This window comes from Ailuropoda melanoleuca, chromosome 13 (assembly GCF_002007445.2).
Source record: "Ailuropoda melanoleuca isolate Jingjing chromosome 13, ASM200744v2, whole genome shotgun sequence".
NCBI classification, from domain to species: Eukaryota; Metazoa; Chordata; class Mammalia; order Carnivora; family Ursidae; genus Ailuropoda; species Ailuropoda melanoleuca.
The window spans coordinates 24,819,211-24,841,637 of NC_048230.1; the positions used below are offsets into that span (position 1 = coordinate 24,819,211).

General features: G+C 54.5%; 1 protein-coding gene across 2 annotated transcripts; it reads right to left on the bottom strand.

Annotated features, from left to right (window-relative positions):
- Positions 1-7,427: 7,427 nt before the first annotated feature.
- Positions 7,428-21,147, bottom strand: CCR7 (C-C motif chemokine receptor 7). 2 transcript variants are annotated; one of them, XM_002924938.4, is made up of 3 exons: positions 21,017-21,147; positions 14,501-14,550; positions 7,428-11,622 (listed from the first exon to the last, which is right to left on the bottom strand). In XM_002924938.4, the coding sequence occupies exons 1-3, from the start codon at positions 21,024-21,026 to the stop codon at positions 10,543-10,545; spliced, it is 1,140 nt and encodes a 379-aa protein (XP_002924984.1). In that variant the 5' UTR covers positions 21,027-21,147; the 3' UTR covers positions 7,428-10,542. The 2 variants fall into 2 exon arrangements, with proteins under 2 accessions (XP_002924984.1, XP_034496080.1); XM_034640189.1 differs by lacking the exon at positions 21,017-21,147 and adding an exon at positions 18,531-20,983.
- Between the last annotated feature and the right edge of the window lie 1,280 nt (positions 21,148-22,427).

A 22,427-nucleotide genomic window follows, 5' to 3' on the forward strand; every position in this document is an offset into this window, starting at 1 on the left:
GCAGACACCCTGGGCCATGAACCCAGGCGGGCTTGGCTGGGTCCTATGGCTCTGGGTCTTTCCTGGGCTCTGGTCATCTCAGGGCTCGACTTGGGAAGGACCTGCTGCCCAGGCCCTCAGACCGAATGGCCAGGGGACAGACAGCAGACCATCTTCTGGCAAGCCACCCCCCCCACCCCATATACTTCTCATCCTAGACTTTAAGATTACCACTGCCTTGTCCCCCAGTCACACACCCCTAGCTCCGATGTCCATCACTCTGCTTTTGCTTCCTGGCGGCTTCCTCAGAGGCTCAGACAATAGATGTTGACAATCCAACCCCTGAGAGCACAACCTCCCCCCCGCCCCCCCGCCCGCAGCCAGAAATCATCTGTTACCCATCGCTGGGGCCCAGGCTGCCAGACTGAGATCTTGTGTATCCCTCCTACTTCTTACTGGAAATGAGCCCCAGCCAACCCCTGTCCCCCACCCGGCCTCCCAGGGGAGGTCCGAGGACTCATCTCTGGCTCTACCCCCCTGCTGGGCACCGCTGTGCACTGGGGAGGCAGGCAGAGGCTGGCGACCACAGCCCCTAGACAGCCTTCTGGGAGAGGAGCCTCGCTGTGATCTCTCTGGGTCAGCTCGGCTGCCCTGCTCTGGACTCACACTCAGAGGAGCAGCTTGCCGTGAACTTACAATGCTGACGTTGCACAGAAATGTGCTGGAAATTACAGAGTGCCTTGGAGGGAAAAACAAACTGGGGTTTCAGTTCCCATGGAAATGGCATCTATTTGCAGAGGAGCCTGCGTCAGAGTCTGGACCCCGTGCTGGTGGGGGTGGGGGCAGGCATTAGAGGGCAAGGTCATCTGTTTACTGTCTGGAACTCTTCCAGGATGGCATGTCTGAAAGGGCCCCATTACCTTTAGCCTTGACTAATGGCTTTTCCTGCAGAGGGGCCCACCTGCTGGGCATCTCTCTGCAGTGCAGGGGATTTTGGGTAGATTTTAAACTTATGAGTCAAGGGTGTGGGAAGACCCCAAGTTCACCATTCATACATTTCTTCCACAAATGTTTTTGACCTGTTCTGGGCCAGATACCGGGCTAGGCCAGCCAATGGGGAAGTGGTCTGTGCCTGCTAAGTTTGGTGGCTGGAGCGCCCTTTCTAGAAGGAGCTGTGGTCATGAAGGGGGCACAGCGAGGACCCACTGAGGACCACATGACACAGGAACAGCACAGGTTCACCAATGTCGCTGCCCTTGCTCTGCCACCAAAGCAGGTGACCTCTGTTCTCATGGGGTGAGGGAGCTGCTTCCTACATCTCTTGGGGGGAAAATTACCCCTAAATGGTCAAGGCCCGTACCCACCCAAGACGGGACCATTCCAGCCTCTGTGATGGGAAGGGCGTCTTTGTGAGCTGCCCTAAGGTGCTGTCGAGGCAGGAGGGCTTTTTGTCCATCATCACCAAGTCGAGGCAGGAGGGCTTTTTGTCCATCATCACCAAGTCGAGGCAGGAGGGCTTTTTGTCCATCATCACCAAGTCAAGGCCCTTCTACAGTCCTATCCCAGTTAGATATCACTAAGCAAGCCAATAAAAAGTCTGTATTTTCACCTCACTGTACTGGTACAAAGAGCTCCTGCTTCCCCTCTCTCATTGAGTGTATTTCTCCCAATAAGTCCCCTATATTGGAATATCACGCCCACTTTCAGAGGGAGAAACTGAGGCCCTGGAGGAGCAGGCACTTGCCAGGTTTCCACGGATGGTAAATGGTGAAACAGAATGGGAATCGGGTGCCAGATCCCTTGCTTTGCCCCCTCCTCCCTGTCAAGGGGCACCTGGTGACCAGACCGTCCCCGCCCCCCTCCCTCCCTGGCTGGCCTCCAAATGGCCTGGGGAATGGGAACCAGCTGTGGCGGGCGGGGAGGACGCTCTGTATTTCGTTTCACGGGGGCTGCGTGGTAGAAAGCCCACAGGCCCCCCCCCCATCATTTTACTCATCAACGCCTCAGTTTCCTTCCCTGTAACCAAGGGAGTGTGTGTGGCGATCCGAGGGACCTACTCCCATGTCAGAATTCTAATGAGATCCAGGTTCTTGGTGGCGGCCCTCAGAGGGCCATTCCTCCCCCCGCGTGGGTGGGTGTAATGGGGACAGGGCCACTGCCCTCACTCTGCAACCCAACCAAGTGACTTCTGTTATCCTGTGTCAAGGCAGCTGGTTCCTACATCTCTCAGGGAAAAAGAGACCCTGCTTGGAGCGGATTTGTTTCCCAGCTAACTCCTTAATGTTAACTCCTCACAGATTTTTGGGCCTTTAGGGAAGCGGCAGAGCCTGGAACAATTTTTAGCAGGGAAGGTGAGGACTGGGGACAAAAAGTAGAGGAGGAAGAACAGGTTCAAGGCCTTGAGGTCCTGCTTGGTTTGAGGGTGTGTGTGCAACAGGATCCAAAAGGGCCTCAGGACACCGAATGCCCTTGAAGGGATGGGGGGCGATGGACCGTGTCTCGCTGTCACGTCTGTGTCTGACCAGGAAAGGAGGGGAGAAGAAGATGGGAAACAAACATGCTAAACATCTGCCGTTCATGAGGGGTCTGGAGTTCCTGAACCGAGGATCGGATTGCGAGGCCTGACAAGGAGACAAGAAGTGGAACGCTGCTGGGAGTCCAGGAGGCGAGGCCGCAGTATCAGGGCGTATCTCATAGCCCTCCAATGTGGATGTTATTTTCCCCGTTTAGAGGAGAAGAAAGCTGAAGCTGGGAAATTGAGAGGATTCCCCGGGGGGCCACATAGCTAGTGAGAAGAGGGGGTGCCTCTCCAGGTTGGGATGGGGGTGCTTTCAGGGGAGGACAGGGCTATTACTTTTTTGAGTATAAGACCTTTTAAATTCTTAGGGGACCACGGCTCTGGCTCCCTCGCCTGGGGACTCCATTACTGTTCTCATTCTTCCTAGCTATCTTTCTCCCTCTCCACCCCATGCTCTGCTCCCTTCCCACGGCTCCCTCCACTCCCAAGCACAGCCTTTCTTCAGGTCCCAGCTGCTGGTCTCAGGCCTCTGAGAGAAGCCAGCTGTAGCTTTGGGGATTCTAGGGGATGGAGGAAATGAGGCTGCTTTCCCTCCGTGCCCCTTCCCCAGAGCTTTGCTCTGATGCCCCCCAATGTTGAGGTAATCGAACTGCAGGTGTCTGAGGGGTACTGGTGAGGGTTCGCGGTCCTTTGGGTCGTGTGTGCTGTAGTGAGTGTGGGGAGGAGGGGACTATTGCTGTGTATGGGGGTGTGTGCACGTATTTGTACTTCTGTGGGTATGTGTACACAGTCCTGTATGGAAATGCTTGCGTGTCTTAAGCACATTGTGAGTGTATGTACTGATGAATGTCCGCTGGGGGGGCTACGTGCAGAACTCGTAGGGTCCGGTGCAAAATAAAAATACTGAGCCTTTTGTCAAAAAATTATTAAGAAGTTCAAGACAGGAGCGCCTGGGTGGTTCCATGGGTTAAGCGTCTGCCTTGGGCTCAGGTCATGATCCTGGGGTCCTGGGATGGAGCCCCCTAACTGGGCTCCCTGCTCAGTGGGGAGCCTGCTTCTCCCTCTCACATTCCCCCTGCTTGTGCTCTCTCTCTCTCTGTCAAATACATTAAAAAAAAAAAAAGAAGTTCAAGACAGACAGAGCCAGCCAAGCATTAAATCAAGCGTGGGCCCCGCTGAGTGCGGGCTCCGTGTGACCGCACAGGTCTCGGGCGGGTGAAGCCGGTTGTGTATGTGAGTGTGTTGCAATTTGTGTATATGTACGTGTGTGCTGCTTGTGTGGTGTGTGTCAGCGTGTGGGGGCGCGTGCTCTGGCCTGAAATCTGAGCCTTTTCCTCACCACCCCCAGGCCAGGCCCCTCAGCAGCTGCTGGGGTCTATCAAAGGGAAGGTGTGTTTTATTTTTGGCGTTTTTGGCGCCTTTGCCGCCTGCTCCCATGGTGCCCTGGGACGCTTTTGTTTTAGTGCTTTGTTGGAAGGGTGACAAACACTTCCCTCCACCTGCTGCCAGGGTGGCCCCACCAGAAACCACAGCTGGGGGTGGGGCAGCTTCCTCAGCCCCTTACCCACCCACTCTGTACCCCTTCCAGGCAACAGCGTGCCTGGAGGCCTGCCTGGCTGACCCCACCCAGACGAGGTACCGGCAGCACAGCAGAGCTGGAAGCAATGGTAGAAAGCATTCGGTCCAGCTCCCCCACCTCACAGTGAAGGTGATGGAAGCCCAGAGACGGAAAGCCGCTCGCCAGCGTTGCCCAGCATGTCTGTGGCAGAGCCAAGACCCTTGCCTCCCAGAGCCTACAGCCCTGCAGGGCTGGCCTCTGGAGGAAGCTGGGTGGGAAGCAGGGCCTGGAGGAGAGAAAGGGAGACCAAGCTCTCAAGGAGCAGCAAAGACCCGTGGGGCCGTGGGGTCCCATCCCCCTGGTGGGTGGGGGCTGTATCTTTGTTATTTTGTTCTCCTTCCTCCCAGGTCTGAGCTTTGCATCCAGTCAGTTTTGCAAAATGTTGGCTGATACATTTTGAGAGTGTTGGCACAATGCCTGGCACAAAGTAGGGGCTCCATGCAGATTTGGTAATGAATGGACAGCTATTGAGTTGGCTTGTGTAGTCGAGTGGCAAGAGCACGGGCTTTGGAGACCAGCTAGAATGGGTCCAAATCACTTAGTAGATTTATCATGGAGTAGCTGCATGTTTTGGCAAAGCTACTTAACGTCTCTGAGCCTCAGTTTCCCATCTGTAAAACGAGACTCTAGCAGGGTTGGTGTGAGGATGAAATGAGTGAAGATGGGGTACATAATGCGATTGTAGTAAGGTCGTAGTTATTCTTGCTAGATGTGTCACCTCAGGGAAGTCACACGAACTTCCTAAACCTCGGTTTCTTCACCTGCTTTCACAAGAATTCAGCGGGGGGTGCTCTGCCCAGCACAGTCCCCAGCACATCATAGGCACTCGGTAAATGTGAGCTTGTCTCGCCTCCGAGGCTAGGTGTCTTCTACCCTGAGGCTCTCTGATTCTTGCAGTCACTTCTGTGACAGCCCTCCCCACCCCCCCCCCACTGTCACCCCGCCTCGGACTCTCCCAGTAAGGAATATCTCACAAACTCTAGGCAGTCCGCAGTCTCCCCGAGTTAGCGGGGAGGAAGATGTGGCCGGGGGTGGGGTCAGTGAGAAGGAGGCAGGGCAGGTGTAGTTCTTGGGTAAAAATCCAAGTTCTGCCTTTGACAGGGAGAGAAGGCTTCGAGGAGAGTCCAGGGCTGTGTCCTGATCTGAAGATGAAGGTGAAAGCAGAGGGGTGTCTCCCTGAGCCCCCCCCCCCCACAGGCTCAGAGCTTCCCTTTGTTCTCCCTGCTCCTCCTTTCTGGACTCCCAAGGCCAGAGGTTGCCAGCAGTACCCTTGGCAGCTGAGCGTCCCTGAAGGCAGGCGGCGGGAGGAGGTCTTAGCGCAGGCGAGATGGCAGTGTCCAGGGAGTTAACTACCCAGGAGGAAGCCCAGGCTTCCGGGCAAGAGACAGAGCTGGTGCCACTGTGGGTGACTCCTGGCCCCTGGCTCGGCCGCAGAAAACACCTCCTGGGCCTGGGAAGAATGTACCACTTGGCCTTCACATGCAACAGTGTTCCTGTTTCCATTACTCGAGGACAGTTTGCATAAACCATCAAAGATAAATGCGCGTGCATTTCCAGGCCTCCTTTTAAACGCTGGGAAAGGATTTGTGGCATTTCATCTGTGGCATCCGTGGAACTTCACGGTGTCAGAAACATGAACTCTGCGGCCCTAAGCAAGCTCCGACACAGGCAGGAGAGGGCTTGGGGTGGAGGGACAAGACGGGTTTCTCCCCTGCCCTCTTGCTACGGGGATGGATGTGTGACCTCGGGACCTTCGGCCCCAGCAGGGAGTGGAGATGGCCAGACGCGGGCAAAACCTGACCCCGCCCTGCACGTGCAGGCCCATGTTTATTCACTCGGAGACGAGAGCCCAGAGGCCACACTGTGCGGTGGGTACTATGACACAAGGAACAACCCAGCAAATGAATTCCCTGGGGTTAGGGAACAATAGACAAAAATAAGGTTACATCCATCCTCACAGTGAATGTGGGAGGGAGAGCAGTCTGAACTGGGCCCCGAGAGCACACGCGCGCACGCGCACACACACAGAGTCCGCGGGAGCATTCACGTGTCCTCATTTCTGATTTTGGAGGTCAGTTGAGATGTGTTAGTCTACAGCTGCTTTGGCCAAGCAAGTCGCCTTTTCTGCAGCGGACCCTTGTCTGTGTCTCCTTCTAGGCCCCCGACAAGACAGATGACTGAGCTGGGGGGTGGTGTGTGTGAGTGCACGTGTGTGTTGTGTGTGCGTGTGTGTGTGTGTGTGTGTGTGTGTGTGTGATGAGGCTTCTACTCCCTAAGGTGCCTCTCAAACATCTGCTCCCACGGAGCGGACGCTGGGAAGGTTCACCTGGTCACTCTTTTGATGTCGGGGAGAAGCACCCCTTCTTTTACTCCCTGGAGTTTTTCTAGGGGCTCAGACCAGGGAAACTGGGCTACTTCTAACCCCCTCCTGGCCAAGAAGGCTGTGAGCCCCCCCGTCTCTAAGACTCATGTAGCCCCTTTCTCCCCACCTGTGATTGGGAGGCCCAGGGAAGCTCTGTGTGTGGGGGGCATCTTTCTCCCCACTGACAGTACTCTCCAAGTCTGGCCCCTAGCTGTGTCATCCCCAGAATGCATCCCTGCCCCACCTTCCCCCTCCTTCTGCTCCTCACTCAGAATTGCTCTCCTCTGCTCCCCATCTCATTTGCCTCAACTTCCACTCCTGTTCCCAAAGGCCTGTTTCTTCTCCCTCCAACGCTTTACCTTCAGTACAGAAATAATTCTGACTCTCAGAGAAGATCCTTTCTTAAAAAGATGAGTTGCCTGAATTCCTTTGGGCCTGCTGCCATATTTCTTTTCTTTGTACCTCATTTCCTGGACTCAGTGTCAAGGACAGGGACTACTTATGGGGGTGAGGGGAGATGCTCCCTAAGGGCCTGGCCACAGGACAGGAGGGACGGTGCTTGCCAGACCAGAGCTAGATGGTCTGGGATGAGGGTGGAGTAGGCCAGGGTGGACGCATGGGGGAGTCCAGGGGAGTGCAAAAGGTCTGCAGGAAGAGCTCTGGATGGAGCTCGGGAACCTGGGTTCAAGTTCTAGCATGGCCAAGAGCTCCTAAGAGCCCTCAGGTGAGTAATTTACCTCTCTGAGCCTCCGTTGACTTACCCGTACAGTTGGTGGGAAGGACAGACTGCCTAATCTTCAGGCTGTCCTCCAGCTCGATGTATAAGTTGTGGGGGGATGGAAATGGGGCTAAGGGATTGAATTTGGTTTCCCTGTGGTTAGCAACTTCTTTTTTTAAGCTACCATGTATTAAACATTTCTTAATGATTATCAACAACCCTTCCAGAAGGATTTCTAAGCATTTTACATAATATGAATTTATTTGCTCCTCACAACAGTCCTAGGAGGTAGGTGCTATGATTTTCCCCATCACACAGATTAGGAAACCGAAACACAGAGAGACTAAGTAAGGAGCCCAGGGAGCGCAGCTGAGATTCAAACCAGGCAGTCTGGCTGCAGAGCCTGTGGTCCCCATCACCACATTCAACATTCCAGGCACAGTGCAAAATGTTTGCCAAATCCTCTCCATTTTGCAGTTGAGAAATCTGAGCCTCAGAGCAGTTGAGCAACACTTGAAGGTCACACAGCTGGGAAGCGATAGAGATGAGGTTCCGAGTCAGCCTGGCTTCAGAGAGTCGGCTCTCCCGCATCCGCCTCCCATAATCCTGCCAGATACTCAGGCCCCCAAAGCAAGTTTCCCCAGTATCCTTATATTGCAAAGCCTCTTTAGACAAGTCTGTTCCTCCTTCAGGGTCTCAGTTTCCCCATCTAGAAGATGATTGGTTTCGACCAGCTGATCTTTGAGGTCCCTTGCAGCTCTGTGAATCCATGATTCTTGAGGTGTGGTGCTTCTGGCTGGACGGGCAGATTTAGGCCCTGGGGTTACAGCCAGGGAGGCTGGGGATGGAAAGACGGGGGATGCTGAAGGAGACGGGGAGGGGCCATGGGGGCCATGAACCCAGGATGATGGGGCAATTGTATAAGTGGATGAGAGATGGAGAGAGAGAGAAGACCTGGGTGCTGGGGGTCTCCCCAGTGAGTTCTTTCCTTCTTCCTTAGGGGTCCCCCAAAGTTCAAGGTAGGCCCATGAGAGCGCTGGGCAAGGGAGCAGGGGCTAGGCCAGCAATGAGCTGAGACAGAGCCGTTTGGGGAATTAACATTGCTGGTGTTTGTTGTCTCTGTAAATACTCGAAGATGTCCAGTTATTTTAGAAAAATGTATTTGAGGCCGAGATGGCGTGTTTGTGCGGTTGGCCTGGCTTCCTGCTCATGAGCGTTCCTTCGAATTCCTCCTTCAGGGACCGAGGCTCGTTTCCCGCCTGTAACCTCATTAGGCTGTACACACCAGTGAGTTCCGTGCTCCTCTTGGGGGCCCCACAGGCGCTCCGGGGTCCCCCCTCACCCCACACTCGTGCACACACATCCGCAGCTGCACCCTTCAATATTCAAGAGCTGCTCCCCGCGAGCTGCGCCCAGGCCGGCTTCCTTCTCCCCAGGGCTTGCTGGCTGACGGATAGTGGCCAGGGCATCCCACGGAGGAGGGCAGTGTCATGTGCTGATGACATTACAGAACGGGCTTCATTACCACGGAGGCTCTCTTCGATTTGGACAATTGATGGAATCACCTTGGCCTGAGTGTCGCCTCCCCCCTCTCCCCCTGCCAGGCCCCCAGCTGCTGTTGTGCTGGGCCCTTCAGACACGTCCTCATGCATCACAGCTTTGGGCCAACCTCCTCTCTGGCTTGGAGGAGTCAGGGATCTGGGCAGGCATCAGGACACCCAGGGACATGGATCTATGTGGAGGGCACCGGCTGTTCCCCAATCCCTGCCCCTCCGTTATGGGTCACTGGACATTAGCTATGGATCTGTAGGGTGGGTCATGCATGAACCTGGCTTTCAAGCGTCCAGCAAAGGGTGCAGCCTGTCACATGGGTGCTATCCCAAGCCTCCTTAACCCAGCATGCTGTGGTCTGTGTCCCCAGGGGGACGCCCTCCCTCTATACACCATTGTGGGGAGCGTGAAGGGACTGACAAAGGGTTATGGGTTCTAGTTCCAGACCGAGCGGGAACAGATGAGCTGACCAGTGAGTAAATGTTGCTAAAGGTGAGGTTATAGATAGGGACAACTTTGTTCTTTCCAAAGCTCTGCTCAAACCATATCTCTGGGTCACTGCTGATGGCACAGGCTTGGGTCCTCTCCCACAAGTTCTGGAAGGGCATTTGCAAGATGGGCACCCTGTACTTCCCCTCCGCCCACCTCTTTCAGCCTCCTGGGCCTGTGTCACTGGATGGGCTCACAACATAGCTTGGCAGACCTCAGGGCTCTGATCATCTCTGGGTAATGAAGGCCAGGGAAAGGAGAAAAGAGGGGGTGGTCAGGTGGGAAGTGGGGGCTTGCAAAACAGGAACATACCCATTTGCCATTTACCAAAATATCCCCCCCCTTTCTTTTAAAGCTGTTGTTTCCACAAGGGAAAATTTGTATTTGTATGTGAGTAAACTGCGCTGTCTAAATGAACTGAAAGCAGGACAGGATGAGAGTTTTTTGTCCCCATGACTAAGAACAAAGAGCAGCTCATTGGTCTTTGGCAGCCAGGACTGTCGCCACCCCCTGGCCCCTAACCTCTCCTCCTGCCCTCTCCTCCATCCGAGCAGTGCTGAGACCCGAGAAGGGCTCCCCGCACGTCATCCTCGCCCCAGAGTCCTGGCCGGGAGCGCGGCTTTGGCTGGGCAGAGGCAGCTGGCCTGGCCTGCAGGAAACGCCACACCCCTCCCTGCGGAGAGCCCGGGAGGGCAGCAGCCTGATGAGAGGTGGCAGGCGAGGGGCAATGCGCTTTCTGGGAGGCCTGGAGGCTGCCCGTTTCTCGTTTCTCGGCGGCTTGGATGACAGTGGAAAAAGAGTTGGAGGGAGGAATTCGGAGACTTTGACCCGCTGGCGTCCCCTTTCCCTGCCAAGCCAAGAAGTCTCCCCACCATCTCTGGTCTCGGAGACAAAGCCTTGTTTTCTGGAAGAGCTTGCCTCAGCCCTCGAATCTCAGGGAGGGCGTCTTGCTAGGTCAGAAGGAGTTCATTCAGAGGACTTGCCAGGCCCCCTCCACCGGTCCACCTGTCACCAACTCTCCCTTCACTCCAAGTGTGGACTGTTTCCTGACTTCTACTTCTGGTTTTCGGTCTGGGGGACAACAGCCTTGGTTTTGGGGTGTGGCAGGATCTGCCGTAGCACAGCAGTCATGACGTTCTGTAACCTGGGTGGAGGTAGCTAGGGCGGGAGGGCCGGGCTGCCGCACGGGCTCTCCCCATGAGATCGAGCTTCAAGGCCGGGACCGCCTTTCCCTCTGCAGCTTTTGGAGCCTGTCCCCGGCCCCGGGGCCCCGGGAGAGGTCCCTCTGGTCCTGGTGGAGGAGCCTCCTACGGGGAGAAGGTGGTGGTGGTCTCGGCCTCCACGCTCATGGAGGAGCGCCGGGTGTGGCGGCAGGAAGACCACTGCCGGAGCCGCTCCTGGCTCAGGCAGCCCAAGTCCTTGAAGAGCTTGAAGAGGTCGCTCCTGAACTTGACGCCGATGAAGGCATATAAGAAAGGGTTGACGCAGCAGCGGACGCAGGCCAGGCTGTAGGTGACATCGTAGGCGATGTTGAGCTGCTTGCTGAGCTCACAGCTGCTGCTGCCAGTGATGTTGAAGTTGGCCACCGTCTGGGCCAGGACCACCCCGTTGTAGGGCAGCTGGAAGGCGACGAAGACCACGACCACGGCGATGATGACCTTGATGGCCTTGTTGCGCTCAAAGTTGCGGGCCTGGAGCAGGGTGCGGATGATGACGAGGTAACAGAAGCTCATGGCCCCCAGGGGGATCAGAAAGCCCACCACCATCTGGGCCACCTGGATGGTGATCAAGTCTGCCACGTGCTCGGTGTTGAGGGAGCACCGCAGCGTTTGCTCGCTGCTGCTCTTCTGGAGGCCGCTGTACAGGAGCTCCGGGGTGGACAGCACCATGGCCAGCATCCAGATGCCCGCGCACGAGAGCTTGCTGATGAAAAGGACGCGGGCTCGGTGGCGGTGGGCCGAGACGGCCTGGACGATGGCCACATAGCGGTCGATGCTGATGCAAAGAAGCAGCAGCATGCCGCTGAAGAAGCTTATCTTGTAGGTGCCGAAGATGACTTTGCAGACATGCACGCCGAAGGTCCAGGACTTGGCAGCGCTGTACGCCCAGAAGGGGAGGGTCAGGAGGAAGAGGATGTCCGCCACGGCCAGGTTGAGCAGGTAGGTGTCCGTCATGGTCTTGAGCCTCTTGAAATAGATGTAGGTCAGCACGACCAGCCCATTGCCCAGCAGGCCCATGAAGCAAATGAGGCTGTACACGATTGGCAGGAACCAGGCTTTGAAGTTGCGCACGTCTTTCTTGAAGCACACGGACTCATAAAGCGTGTAGTCCACCGTGGTATTGTCTCCGATGTAATCATCCGTGACCTCATCTTGGCACAGGCACACCTGCGGGCAAGGGAACAGGGCAGCACGACCCCGCTTAGCTGAGTGGGATCCAGCTCAGCTCGGCGAATCTTGCTGCGCTGGGATTGCCCAGAGCAGTGGCCTCAACGTGTGGTCCCCACCATGGGCAGTGTTGGCATCGCCTGCAAATTCTCGGACCCCACCTGAGACCTGGACCCCACCTGAGACCTACGAGCCAGAATCACGGGGGGTGGGGCCCTGCAATCTGTTTTTCTAAACTTTCCAGGTGGTTCTTTGATTTGAAACCGGTGCTTCCCAGATCTTAACACTCACATGAATTACCTGGAGATCTTGTCAAAATGCATGTCCTGATTGAATAGGCTGGGACCTGAGATTCTGCACTTCTAATAAGTAGCAAGGGTCTGTTCTTGCCAACTCAGAAAGGCTCGACATTACGTCCCCTGATGGTGGACTGGAAATCGTCCGGACATTGAGCCTTGGGCCAGATAAACACACTTTATCTCTGAGCCACAGTTTCCTCATCTGTGAAATGGAAATGACTACTCTCTCCCTCACATGGCTGTGGTGAGGTGGTCATCCTCGGTTCTGGCACCTGGAAAATCCAGGAAAGTAGGAATGTGTGTCTTTCATCTTGAGCCTCCTTTTAGAATCTGCTAGAAAGAGTTTTCCAGGGAGCCTACAAAATACTCAGCTTTTGAGGGAAAATCCACATTGGGGTTAAGGTTGAGGAGGGCCTGGAGCCAGAAGAGAGGAAAGCGGATGCTCTGTTAAGAAGCCTCAAAACCCCGGTTTGGGGCAAGCTGCCGTGACACTGCGTGGTGAGTGACTTGCTGAATTCTGTGGATCCCTGGGGCCCGAGGCACGGTGCCCGGCATGCAGCGGGGGCTCTGGCAACACGTGCCCAAGTGCACTCAACTGCACAGCTATGACAGGAGCGGAGGACGCACCGCTGGGCCCTAGCCTCCCCAGCTGTGACGGAGTCCTCCCTGCACCTCGGGAAGAGCATGGGCTCTGTCTCCTACTCTCCCCCTGCGCTCCCACCCTCTCCCCCTACCTCTCTGTCTCTCTCTTCCTCGCAGTCTCCTCTGGCAGATCCCAATCAGCCGGGCTCAGCTGCTCAGGGCCTTCTTTTTAGCCCATCTGCAGGGCAGGGTGAAGGTTCAGGCAGCCTATTGTGATTTTATCAATGAAGGAGGGCACGCGCCCCTGTGCCTCTGAGCACAGTGATGGCTGAGCCTCTGTGGGCTGGCAGCTGGGCTGCCCGGGAAGCTCATGGTCCCTCCTCTGGGAACTGGGCTCTGGGCATCTCACCATAATGGGTTGTCCTGCAACAGGGGATCTGGAGGGACTTTAGAGATGAGGAAAGGGAGGCTTTTGGAGAACTTCGCTCAAAGTCACAAAGCCAGAGTGGAACCCAGTCTCTTCCCCACCTCCTGTCTCTGTCTTTCTCACTTCCAAATCCTGAATTTATCACGGCCGCAGAACGAGGACAAAATAATATCCAGGAGCCTTTTCTCTGGGCACTGCTATCTTGAGAAAAGTCAGCGGCACCCCCATTTCCCCTCCTCTGGGAATGACTGCGGCCTGAGGGTCCTGAAGAGGCTGGCTGCTCTCAGCCATCCTTGGTAAGTCCCAGGGTTTAGGGGGTACACGCAGCCTCTGTGAAGTGTGCTCCCCACCACCCTGTCCCGCCTTCTTTTCCACCCTTTGCTACTTCCGGACTCTGGGCCACTAGGCTTGATGCCTCTGCAGCCCACAGCCCCACCACATCCTGCCCCATCTGAACCACCCCCGTCCCCCCAAGTAAAGAGAAGAATGAGCCCCAGCTGTCCCTCATCCCCTCCCCAACCTTCCAGCCTCCACTTCTAGCAATACAGCCCCTCCTGAGTCCTGAAACGGGAAGAAAGAGGGGAGGGAGCGGTGATGGGGAAGGGGGCCAGGCTGTGGGCTGCAGCCCAAGCTCCGGGGGGCCTCTGGGATGGGGTTTTGGGAACAGTGCCCAGCTTGGGGCCTGCCTCTGGCCAGAGCTCCTGGAAAGCTGCCCTTCTGGCCTCCAGACTTGGGGAAGAGCCAAATTCTGAAGGACTGCCTCTCGAGCTCTGGCCTTGGCCTCCCCCTCTCCCTCCCCCTCCAGAGAGCTCCCACCCCCAACAAATGGAAGAGAGAAGACTCTGAGTTATAGTTTCTTCTAACTCCAGCACCCGGTGGGGCCAGCTTTCCTGTCTCCGTTTCTGGGACTGAGAAGCAGAACCATGTAAACTGGGGGACTTTGCTCCCGCAGTTTGAGCCCCTGTAAAGTATGAGCTCTCCCCCCACCCCCAGTGTCCTGGGCCACATGGTTTCTTCCCTCCCCACTAAGTGGGGCTCAAATGGTCCTCTTTATTTCACAGGAGGGACTGCGGCTTCCAGGGGAGGCTTTGGCTGGACACTGGGGGAGGGAGACAGCTTTGGGGTAATAGGATAGTAACCAGGTCACCAGACCACGTGTTCTGCTCTCAGCTCATGTATGAAGTTTTGCACGCATGGCTGTGCACACACATGCACAGACTCCGGGAACCTCACAGCCTTTGCTGTTTCTCTGCACACTCAGATGGAGCCCACATTTCTGTATCCTGGTTGGGGATAGTGGTAGCGGGGTGGGGGAGAGGGTGTATCTTATTTCCCCCTGTGTTTTAATTTAAATGGCGTCAGGACGTTCAGAGACCATGTGAAGCTTTGTAGGGTCACTCAGCAGATGGAGAGGGGCAGCATCCTCTTAAGTAATGGCAAGTGGGTTTGTGTCTGGGTCTCTTTCCTTCCAGCAAGTGCCCACCTCCTCCACCAGGACCCTGGGGTTGGGAAAGGGTGGGCTTTGGGGAGGGGGCGTGGGGGAAGGAGTTTTGTTGGCCACAGATCTCACCTGGAAAATGACAAGGAGAGCCACCACCAGCAGGCTTTTCATTGGTTTCCCTGTAGGAGACAAGGTGAGAAAGTTATTGCTTGGCAGGCAGGGACAGCTCTTTGTTAGGAAAGAAAGCCTTGGGGAGGGATGGGGGCACTGTTGGGAACTTTCATCACAAGCCCCAGGCACCACGTTTGTCTGGAACATCAGAACCAGATTGTGCCTTGAAGGACCTGGCTTGCTGCCCAGCCTTGCCCGCCCTCACCTCCTCTTCCTCCACTCCGATGTCCCGGAAAGGAGTGGGATCAGAATGCAGGGCAGCCCCCCGCTCCCCCCCCCCCGCTTGGCTCTTCAGGCCATCTTCTGGAGTTGGAAAGCCCTCCCTGGCCCATACCACCCCTCAAGGCTAAGTTTCGACTGACCCTGACTCCTGGGTCTGAGTGGCCCCTCTCACTCCAGGTTGTGTGGGAAGCAAGGCCCTGAGAGGGTGGTGGTAACTCTGTGTGTGTGTGTGTGTGTGTGTGTGTGTGTCTCCTGCACTGCTCCTGTGCCAGTAGCCATTGGGGAGCATTTTTCTTGCGTCCGGGTGAGTGGGCAGCCCCATCTGCAGCCCTAAGTGTCCTCTTGGGGAGGTCAGCTGAGGGGAGAGGCTGATGCCACAGGGCTGGTGGAGGAGTGTGGTTATTTCCTAGCATCTCAAGGATGGGAAAATGCTTTGGGGACCCACCTACTCCCCATAACCCCTCATTCAACTGACATTCATTAAGGCCAACTGGTGATTTACTTGGCCTACTCCCTCAGCCTGTCTATGGAGCAGGGACCTCTTCCCTTTTACCCAGTGTAGGCCCAGAATCAAGAAGGCACCCAGGAATTGTGATGAATGAATGAATGAGTGAATGAATGCCATGTTTCCCCTTCTTCTGGGGGAGAGAGCACCGGGGTGGCCTGAAGGGACACTGTCCTAGGATAGTGTGGTATGATAGAGACTATTCTCTGAGGTAACTACCTTTTTTGCTTGACCGAAGCGTGTGTGTATGTTTGCTCTTGAACTTGTTTCTAATCTGGGGCCTTGCGAAATGCAGGAAAAGGGAAGACACTCTGCTATGGGCAGGGACCCTGCCCGGCCTGCGGAGAGCAGGGTCAGAAACTGGGAACATTCTGGAAGTCAGGAGTCTCTCTTGAGTCTGAGCAACAGGTTGAGACCCGAGGTTCGCACAGGCCTACTGTGCTGCGGACAGAGGATGGACATCTGGCCTCTCAGTTCTGCTTTGTGGCTGAGCTGAGGGCTGGAGTGGGAACTTACTTCCTTGGAGGGCTGAGGAGGGAAGACAGTGCACAGCGTAATTTATGTAGCAGTTTTATCTCACCTAACTGTCTGGGAGGACCCCATAACCTGACCCTCAGCTCCCAGCCAGGGCCTGGCCCACAGGACAGTCAGTAACTGGGATGCCACAAATGAATGCCAAGGCAGGACTGGCAGGCCCGTCATACTTCCAGTCTCAACAGGGACAGGGAAATGCTTGGGACTCTGCTTCAGGCACCTTCTGGAAGCCGGGGGCCCTCCTGCTGCAAGCGAGGGATTCTGCTTTCCAAGAGGGAGTAGAGTGCCAGTGAATTCTCTGTCCTTGGCTACAGCGCCACCTGCTGGAAGTCTCTCTGCATCTAAGGTCGGGGGGATTCTGGGCTTGGGGGTTCCTGGGCCAAGGAGAAAGAGCTTCAAGCCACATAAACAAATAGGTATTTCCTCGACCTCAAGCAAGTTATACTGCACACTACTGCTAGACACGTCTTTCTAAGGCAGCGCTCTGATGCCAACCCCCACAGGGCCTCCTAAATCCTGAGGACTTCTCCATCCAGCCCTAAGGGGAAAGGCCCTGAAGCTTAGTATGGCCGTCAAGCCCTTCACTGTCTACCTGTACCTGCCTTCCTGGCGTGTCTTCTCTTACTGAGGACAGGCACCTACGGTCCCATTGTCCCCTGCATGCGCCTGAGTATCTGCAGTCCTGGGTGGGAATAGATGATTGCACAACATCCTAGCTCCCCTCTCCCATCCCCCTTCCTCGCTGAATTACCGTGGGAGGCCCCACTCAAGCCCACACCTCCATCTTCAACACGCTCTTGTCAGGGTCCAACGCACCGCCCATTCTCCACTGACTCATCTTGGTGTGAAGTGCTCGAGGTTTCTTTAAACACGTACAAATCTTTCGTTACTCTAGAGAAAGCCCGCTTTGACTGGCAGTGAGAACTGAGAAACCTCAAAGTTTTGATAAGTCACAACGGGTAGATACAAGGAGTAAGAACTGTTTCTATTTCACTCCATCAACCCCTTCCCCTGGGCCCGGTCCCATTCCTTTGACACAGGTGGAGGGGAGGGGCAAGGAGGTGCGACTAGGGTGTGTGTGTGTGTGTGTGTGTGTGTGTGTGTGTGTAGATGATTTCTCATCCCAGGTGTATTGGAAATGGTGGATGAACAAGGCTTTGTGGAACCAAAATAGGCCGTTCTCAAGAAAGGTAACCAAATGGGAATTTAGGGGAATTCTGGTGTGTGGCAGGAGCCTGGTCAGCGGCCATGAGTCAGATCGTTTCTATCTGTTACAAAGTCATAAAGCAACAGGCTTTAGAAGTTGGGAATCTCAGGGGCTGAGAAGTAGATGACTTATATGTTGGGTATTTTCTGAGTTCTTGAGTTTCTAGTAATAATCATAATGAAAAGAAAATTCCCTAGCACTCCAACCTGAGCCCCCAGCAAGGGAAACTGCTTTCCTGTCTGGGAGGAGGGGATTGTTGGTCGGTCGCTCTTCCAAATCCCGAACTTTCATCCCCATATTTTCCAGGCCCTCTAGGGAATCATGGCTGCCATTAGTTGGCCCCAAAAGCAACCCTAAACTTTTTCCTTTCTGGAATTCCTCAACTGCCGACACAACTTTTTGGGGGGGCAGCAGAGAGAGGAGGGAAGAAACAGGGAAGAGGTAAGGAAATTTGGAGAGAAGGTAAGAAGCTCGGGGGTCCCCCTTTCAGACAACAGGCAGGGACGATTGACAGCTGGTGGAAACTTGCAGTCTGTATGATACCAACTGCTTTACCCAGGGACATAATTCAAATTCCTTGAGTTCTCGCTATGCACCAAACCGTTCCACGTGTGACCATTTTCAATCATCACAAAAGCCCTGAGGTAGGTACTCCTGTAGTCCCCATCTAGTACTGAGGAAACTGAAGCTCAGTGAGATTAGCAACTTTCCCAGAGTCATGCCGTTGGCTAATAGTGGAGCTGGGCTTTGAACCTTCCATCTCCAGAAACCACACTCCTAACCTGTCCTTTGTGCTGCCTCTTCGTCTTTGTGTGTCTCTCCCTCACAACATCCTGTGAGCCATGCCTCGTGATTCTCAAGCTGTATTCCAAAAAATAGAGGCCCAGAGAGGTCAAGCCACTTGCCTGGGGTCACACAGATGCTAATGATGGATCTGAGATTTGAATGGAACTCTCACTACTGTGTCACCTTACATTTTTGATGAGTCTTCTGTGTATAGGGACCTCTGTGGAGCGTGACGAGAAGCCTCACTTTCCCACATCCCATGGGTCCTCCAGCTCTGTTGCTTCTATTCCCTAACATCTCAGAGCCGGCCCCACCTCTGCCCTGACATAAGACATTCAGAGCTCCTTCTGAAACGCAACTCCCATCCCTTAACTCCCCTGATTGAAAAAGAAAAATCTTCACTGGTTCCCCATTGCTGTCAGGACAAGCCCCTCAGCAATGCCACACGAAATCTTTAAGGCTGGTCCTGCCTGTGCCTCTTGCCTCCCTTCTTACCTTCCTCCTTGGCATGGCCACGTTCTTTACACCCCCCTCAACTCGCTCCTACCTTGTTTCTGTTAGCTTTTGTCAGAGCTGACTGGTGGGGGTCCACAGGCTGAGCCCCCAGGATGTTCTGCTTGGCTACCCTGGATTTGCAAAGAATTGGATTTGGATGCCTTTAGGTAGGGCTTGTACCCTCTGGTTCACTCTGCTCCCCTCCACTTACTACACCTTACGCCCCTTCCCTCGTTTACCTTGTTGGCCTCTGATGGAAATCGAGTCTGCTCTCCCTGCCGCATCCTGCCTCCCTTGCTCCTCCTTGTCTGGTTTGAAGACTTGTACACGCCTTTCAAAACCCAATGTAAAGGCTCCTCTGGCCCATGTTCACTACTTTTCTTTGAGCTTCCCACGTGCCTCACCGTTACCCCATCAGCCCTGTGTCTCCCTCCGTCTCAGTGACTTATTGACATACGTTGTCTCTCTCCCCACAAGACCGGTCAAGCCCAAATTCCCCCATCAGTGATAGTTGACTGGAAGAAGGTACCGAAGAGGAGAGAGGAGAGCTCCCTGAGGCTGCAGGGTTCCCCTCCTCCCCAGCCACGCTCCCAGGCCAGAGGGCTTTGGCCCTGCATTCCTTTGGCTACCCTCTGCCCCCATTTCAGGCCAAGCTTTGAGACATAAGTCTCTCACATGCTCATTTTATCTTTTCTCTGTTTTGGAGAATTCTGAGGTCTTAAGACTCCTCTTTTGAAGATGGGGAGGGCGCCTCCGGCTGCTCATTCAAATCATGAAAGAGACCAACTCAGCCTGGCTTGGCTTTCGTGTTTTCATTTTGTGTAACAGAAACTCTGCCTCCTCACCCACCTCTTGCTCCCTGCTGGGCAGATGAGAGAGAAAAACAGATCGTTCGTGGCCCATCCGCCCTACCAACGGCCCTGAGTCTGTTCTGAGCAAAGTTTCTCTCAGTGGCTTCCCTTCCTACCAGTATTTCAGGCTTGGCCGTTGGGGCTCTCTCTCGAGTTGAGTGAAGCAGGCGAGAACATCCCTTTCTCCTAAACCAGAGGTTGCCCTCTCTCCCCGCATCAAAGCCGGTGAGGCTAGCACCCCAAACCTAGGTCGGGGGGAAGACCCGTGGTGATGGACTGGAGCTGGTTCTCGGAGGCCCGTGGAGCCAGTGTGCACATCCCTCCCTGACTCTCTGCTCAGTCATTTCAAGCCTTGAAATAGACTAAGGCTTGAAATCAACCATGGGGGGAAAATTTACACTATGAAAATTGGCAAGAACGACCAATCGGCGCCCTTGCCCCTCTGGGGGAGCAGGTTTTCCAACATTTCCCAGCATCCCCACCGGGACACAGAGGTCCCACAGAGTCAGGAACCAGTCCTCAGTGGGTGACGGCCTGCATTCTGTGATCGTGGTTAAGTGGGATGGGGGTCTGGGGAGTGGGATTAGGGAGCAGGCTGCTGGGAGGAGAGGAAGTTGGAAGAGATTTTTAAAAACGAAAGTCAACTCAGAGTTCTTGATGCCATTCATTCATTCACTCATTCATTCCACAAACTTTCTGCTCACACCCCCAAAGCATCCGAGATGGAGATGCAAGGACTAGGCCCCACCTTCCAGGCATTCCAGTGGTGGGTTGGGTGGTTACTTTAACCCCTTTACAGCGGATCGCTGGGTCCGCAAAAGCCCAGGGTTCTGGGTCGGCCGGCGGGGTAGGCAGAGTAAAGCCAAGAGGCTGTGGTGTGGTGGGAGGAGTGTGAGGACAGCACAGCGCGCACCAGTGAACCTTCACTTTTTAAAGGCAACCTCTTGCGGCTTTGAGGCCGCCGTGGTGCTTCGCTTGCTAGTGAGAATGAACCATCCAGGAACTTGGCCTTTGTAGCCAGGTCTGACTTCATAGCTGAGATTTACACATGGGCTGTCTGGAGCTGGACATACCCCTCAGAACCCTCTCAGAGCTTCTTTTGTGATCCCTCTAGTTAAGACGGAGGTTAGACCAGAGGACAGGTTCTTTAAAGGGAAGAGTCACCTGCCAGGGCAGAAAATGTAAAGAAGTGAGGCAAGGACCATACTGGGGGCCTGGGCTATGACTTCAGCAGGCTGAATGCCCCATTGCTGTCCCATTCCCTGTTGCCCACCCAGCCTTTAACACGCAAGAGAAGACAGCAAAGCCAGAGGGGTGTGGAGCCTGCTTGTGTTTGCATTGCCCTGTACTGCCGGCAGAAGACAGCACCTTCCATTTGCTCCTCAGAGCACAGAGCTGATCCCTGCTTAGCAGGCGAGAAAGGTGGAAAGCAGAGGGAGGACGAGGAGTGAAGTTCTGGAGCCTTCTGAAGACTTCATCCTGATGAAACAAGTCCCAGAGAGCCTCACCCATCACCCCAAGCTGAGATGAAGACAAGCGCCAACCAGATCACCACCAACCCCAGCCCTGGAGCTTTCTCCAGTCCCTACTGTTCTAGAAAGACACCACCTCACCACCCCAATCCACCCCTCCCGTCTTTCCTGGTGCCAATGGTTACCCCTTCCCCCAGGTCTGAAAGGTGCATCCGTTGTGCCTGGGAGAACAGGGTGGCATTCTCTGGAAGCAGACACTGATTGCCACCACTGCAGAACTGGATTTCTCAGCGAGGCTCCCCTATGCCTGCCATCCCCCTCCTCCATCTCCATTCCACAGAGTCAGGCTAGGCGTCAGAGTGACCCAGTGCTGCTCTTCCCCACACAGGGAGGCTCACTCACCCAGGTCCATGACACTCTCTGGGCAGCTGAAACCACACAGGAAGGCTGTGCCGGGTCTTGAGCTCCCACTGTCTGGGGAGGAAGTGCTTTTAAGTTGTGAAAGGAGCCACCCTCTTCTCTGCCCCTCCTACCCCAGCTCCTCCCTCCAATCCGACCTCAACCATGGCCCCGAAGTGCCTTCTAGAACCAAGGGGTATGAGAAGGTGACAGTGACAGCCCACTCACTGGTCACAGGATCATGACTCATCAGGTTATTTATATTCAAAAAGCCCCCCGTGTAGCCCAGCTGACAAGGATCCCAGCCCAAGGCAAGAGAATAGGGGCCAGTTATCGATTTGACACACGTTTAAGCCTGAATATCACAGGCCAGGGAGTCAGAGGCGAGTGAGGGATTATGCCCATCCCTCCCTTGCCCGGCTCAGTGTCACAGAAAACTACATTTCCCAAACTACTTTGCCCTCCAGCTTCTCGGGTAGGTTTGGCCAATGGGAGGCACTGGCAGGTGACGGAAGGTAGAGGAGAAGGGCTATGTCAGAATGTTTCTGACACCTGTATTGAGATATAACTCGCATACACACACACATATATAAAATCCACCCTTTTAAAGTGTACCAGTCAATGGTTTTGTATATTCACAGAGTTGTGCCACCATCAACTTTAGAAGATTTTTTATCACCTCCCCCTATTCATTAGCAATGACTCTCCATCTCCCTTCCAACCCTGCCCCCAGCCCCTGGTAGCCACCAATCTTTCTATCTCTATAGATTTGCCTCTTGTGGACTCTTCATATACGTAGATTTATATAATCTGTGGCCTTTATGTCTGGCTTCTCTCACTTAGCATCATGTTTGAAAGGTTCATCCAGGTTATAGCCCGTCTCATGCCCTCAGTGCTTTTCATGGCCCAGTAATATTCCATCGTATGGATATACCACATTTGGTTTATCAACATTTGGATGGTTTCTACTTTTTGGCTCTTATGAATAATGCTGCTACGAACATTCATGTACCAGTTTTTGTGTGGATAAATGTTTTTATCTCTCTTGGGTGCATACCTAGGAGTGGTAATGCAAGGTCATATGGCAACTCCATGTTTAACATTTTTTTAAAAAGATTTATTTATTTGAAGGGGCACCTGGGTGGCACAGCGGTTAAGCATCTGCCTTCGGCTCAGGGCGTGATCCCGGCGTTCTGGGATCGAGGCCCCACATCAGGCTCCTCTGCTATGAGCCTGCTTCTTCCTCTCCCACTCCCTGCTTGTGTTTCCTCTCTCACTGGCTGTCTCTATCTCTGTCAAATAAATAAATAAAATCTTTAAAAAAAAAAGATTTATTTATTTGAGAGAGAGAGAGAGCATGTGTGCAAAGGGGGAGGGGCAGGGGCGGTGGGAGAGCGAGAATCTCAAGCAGACT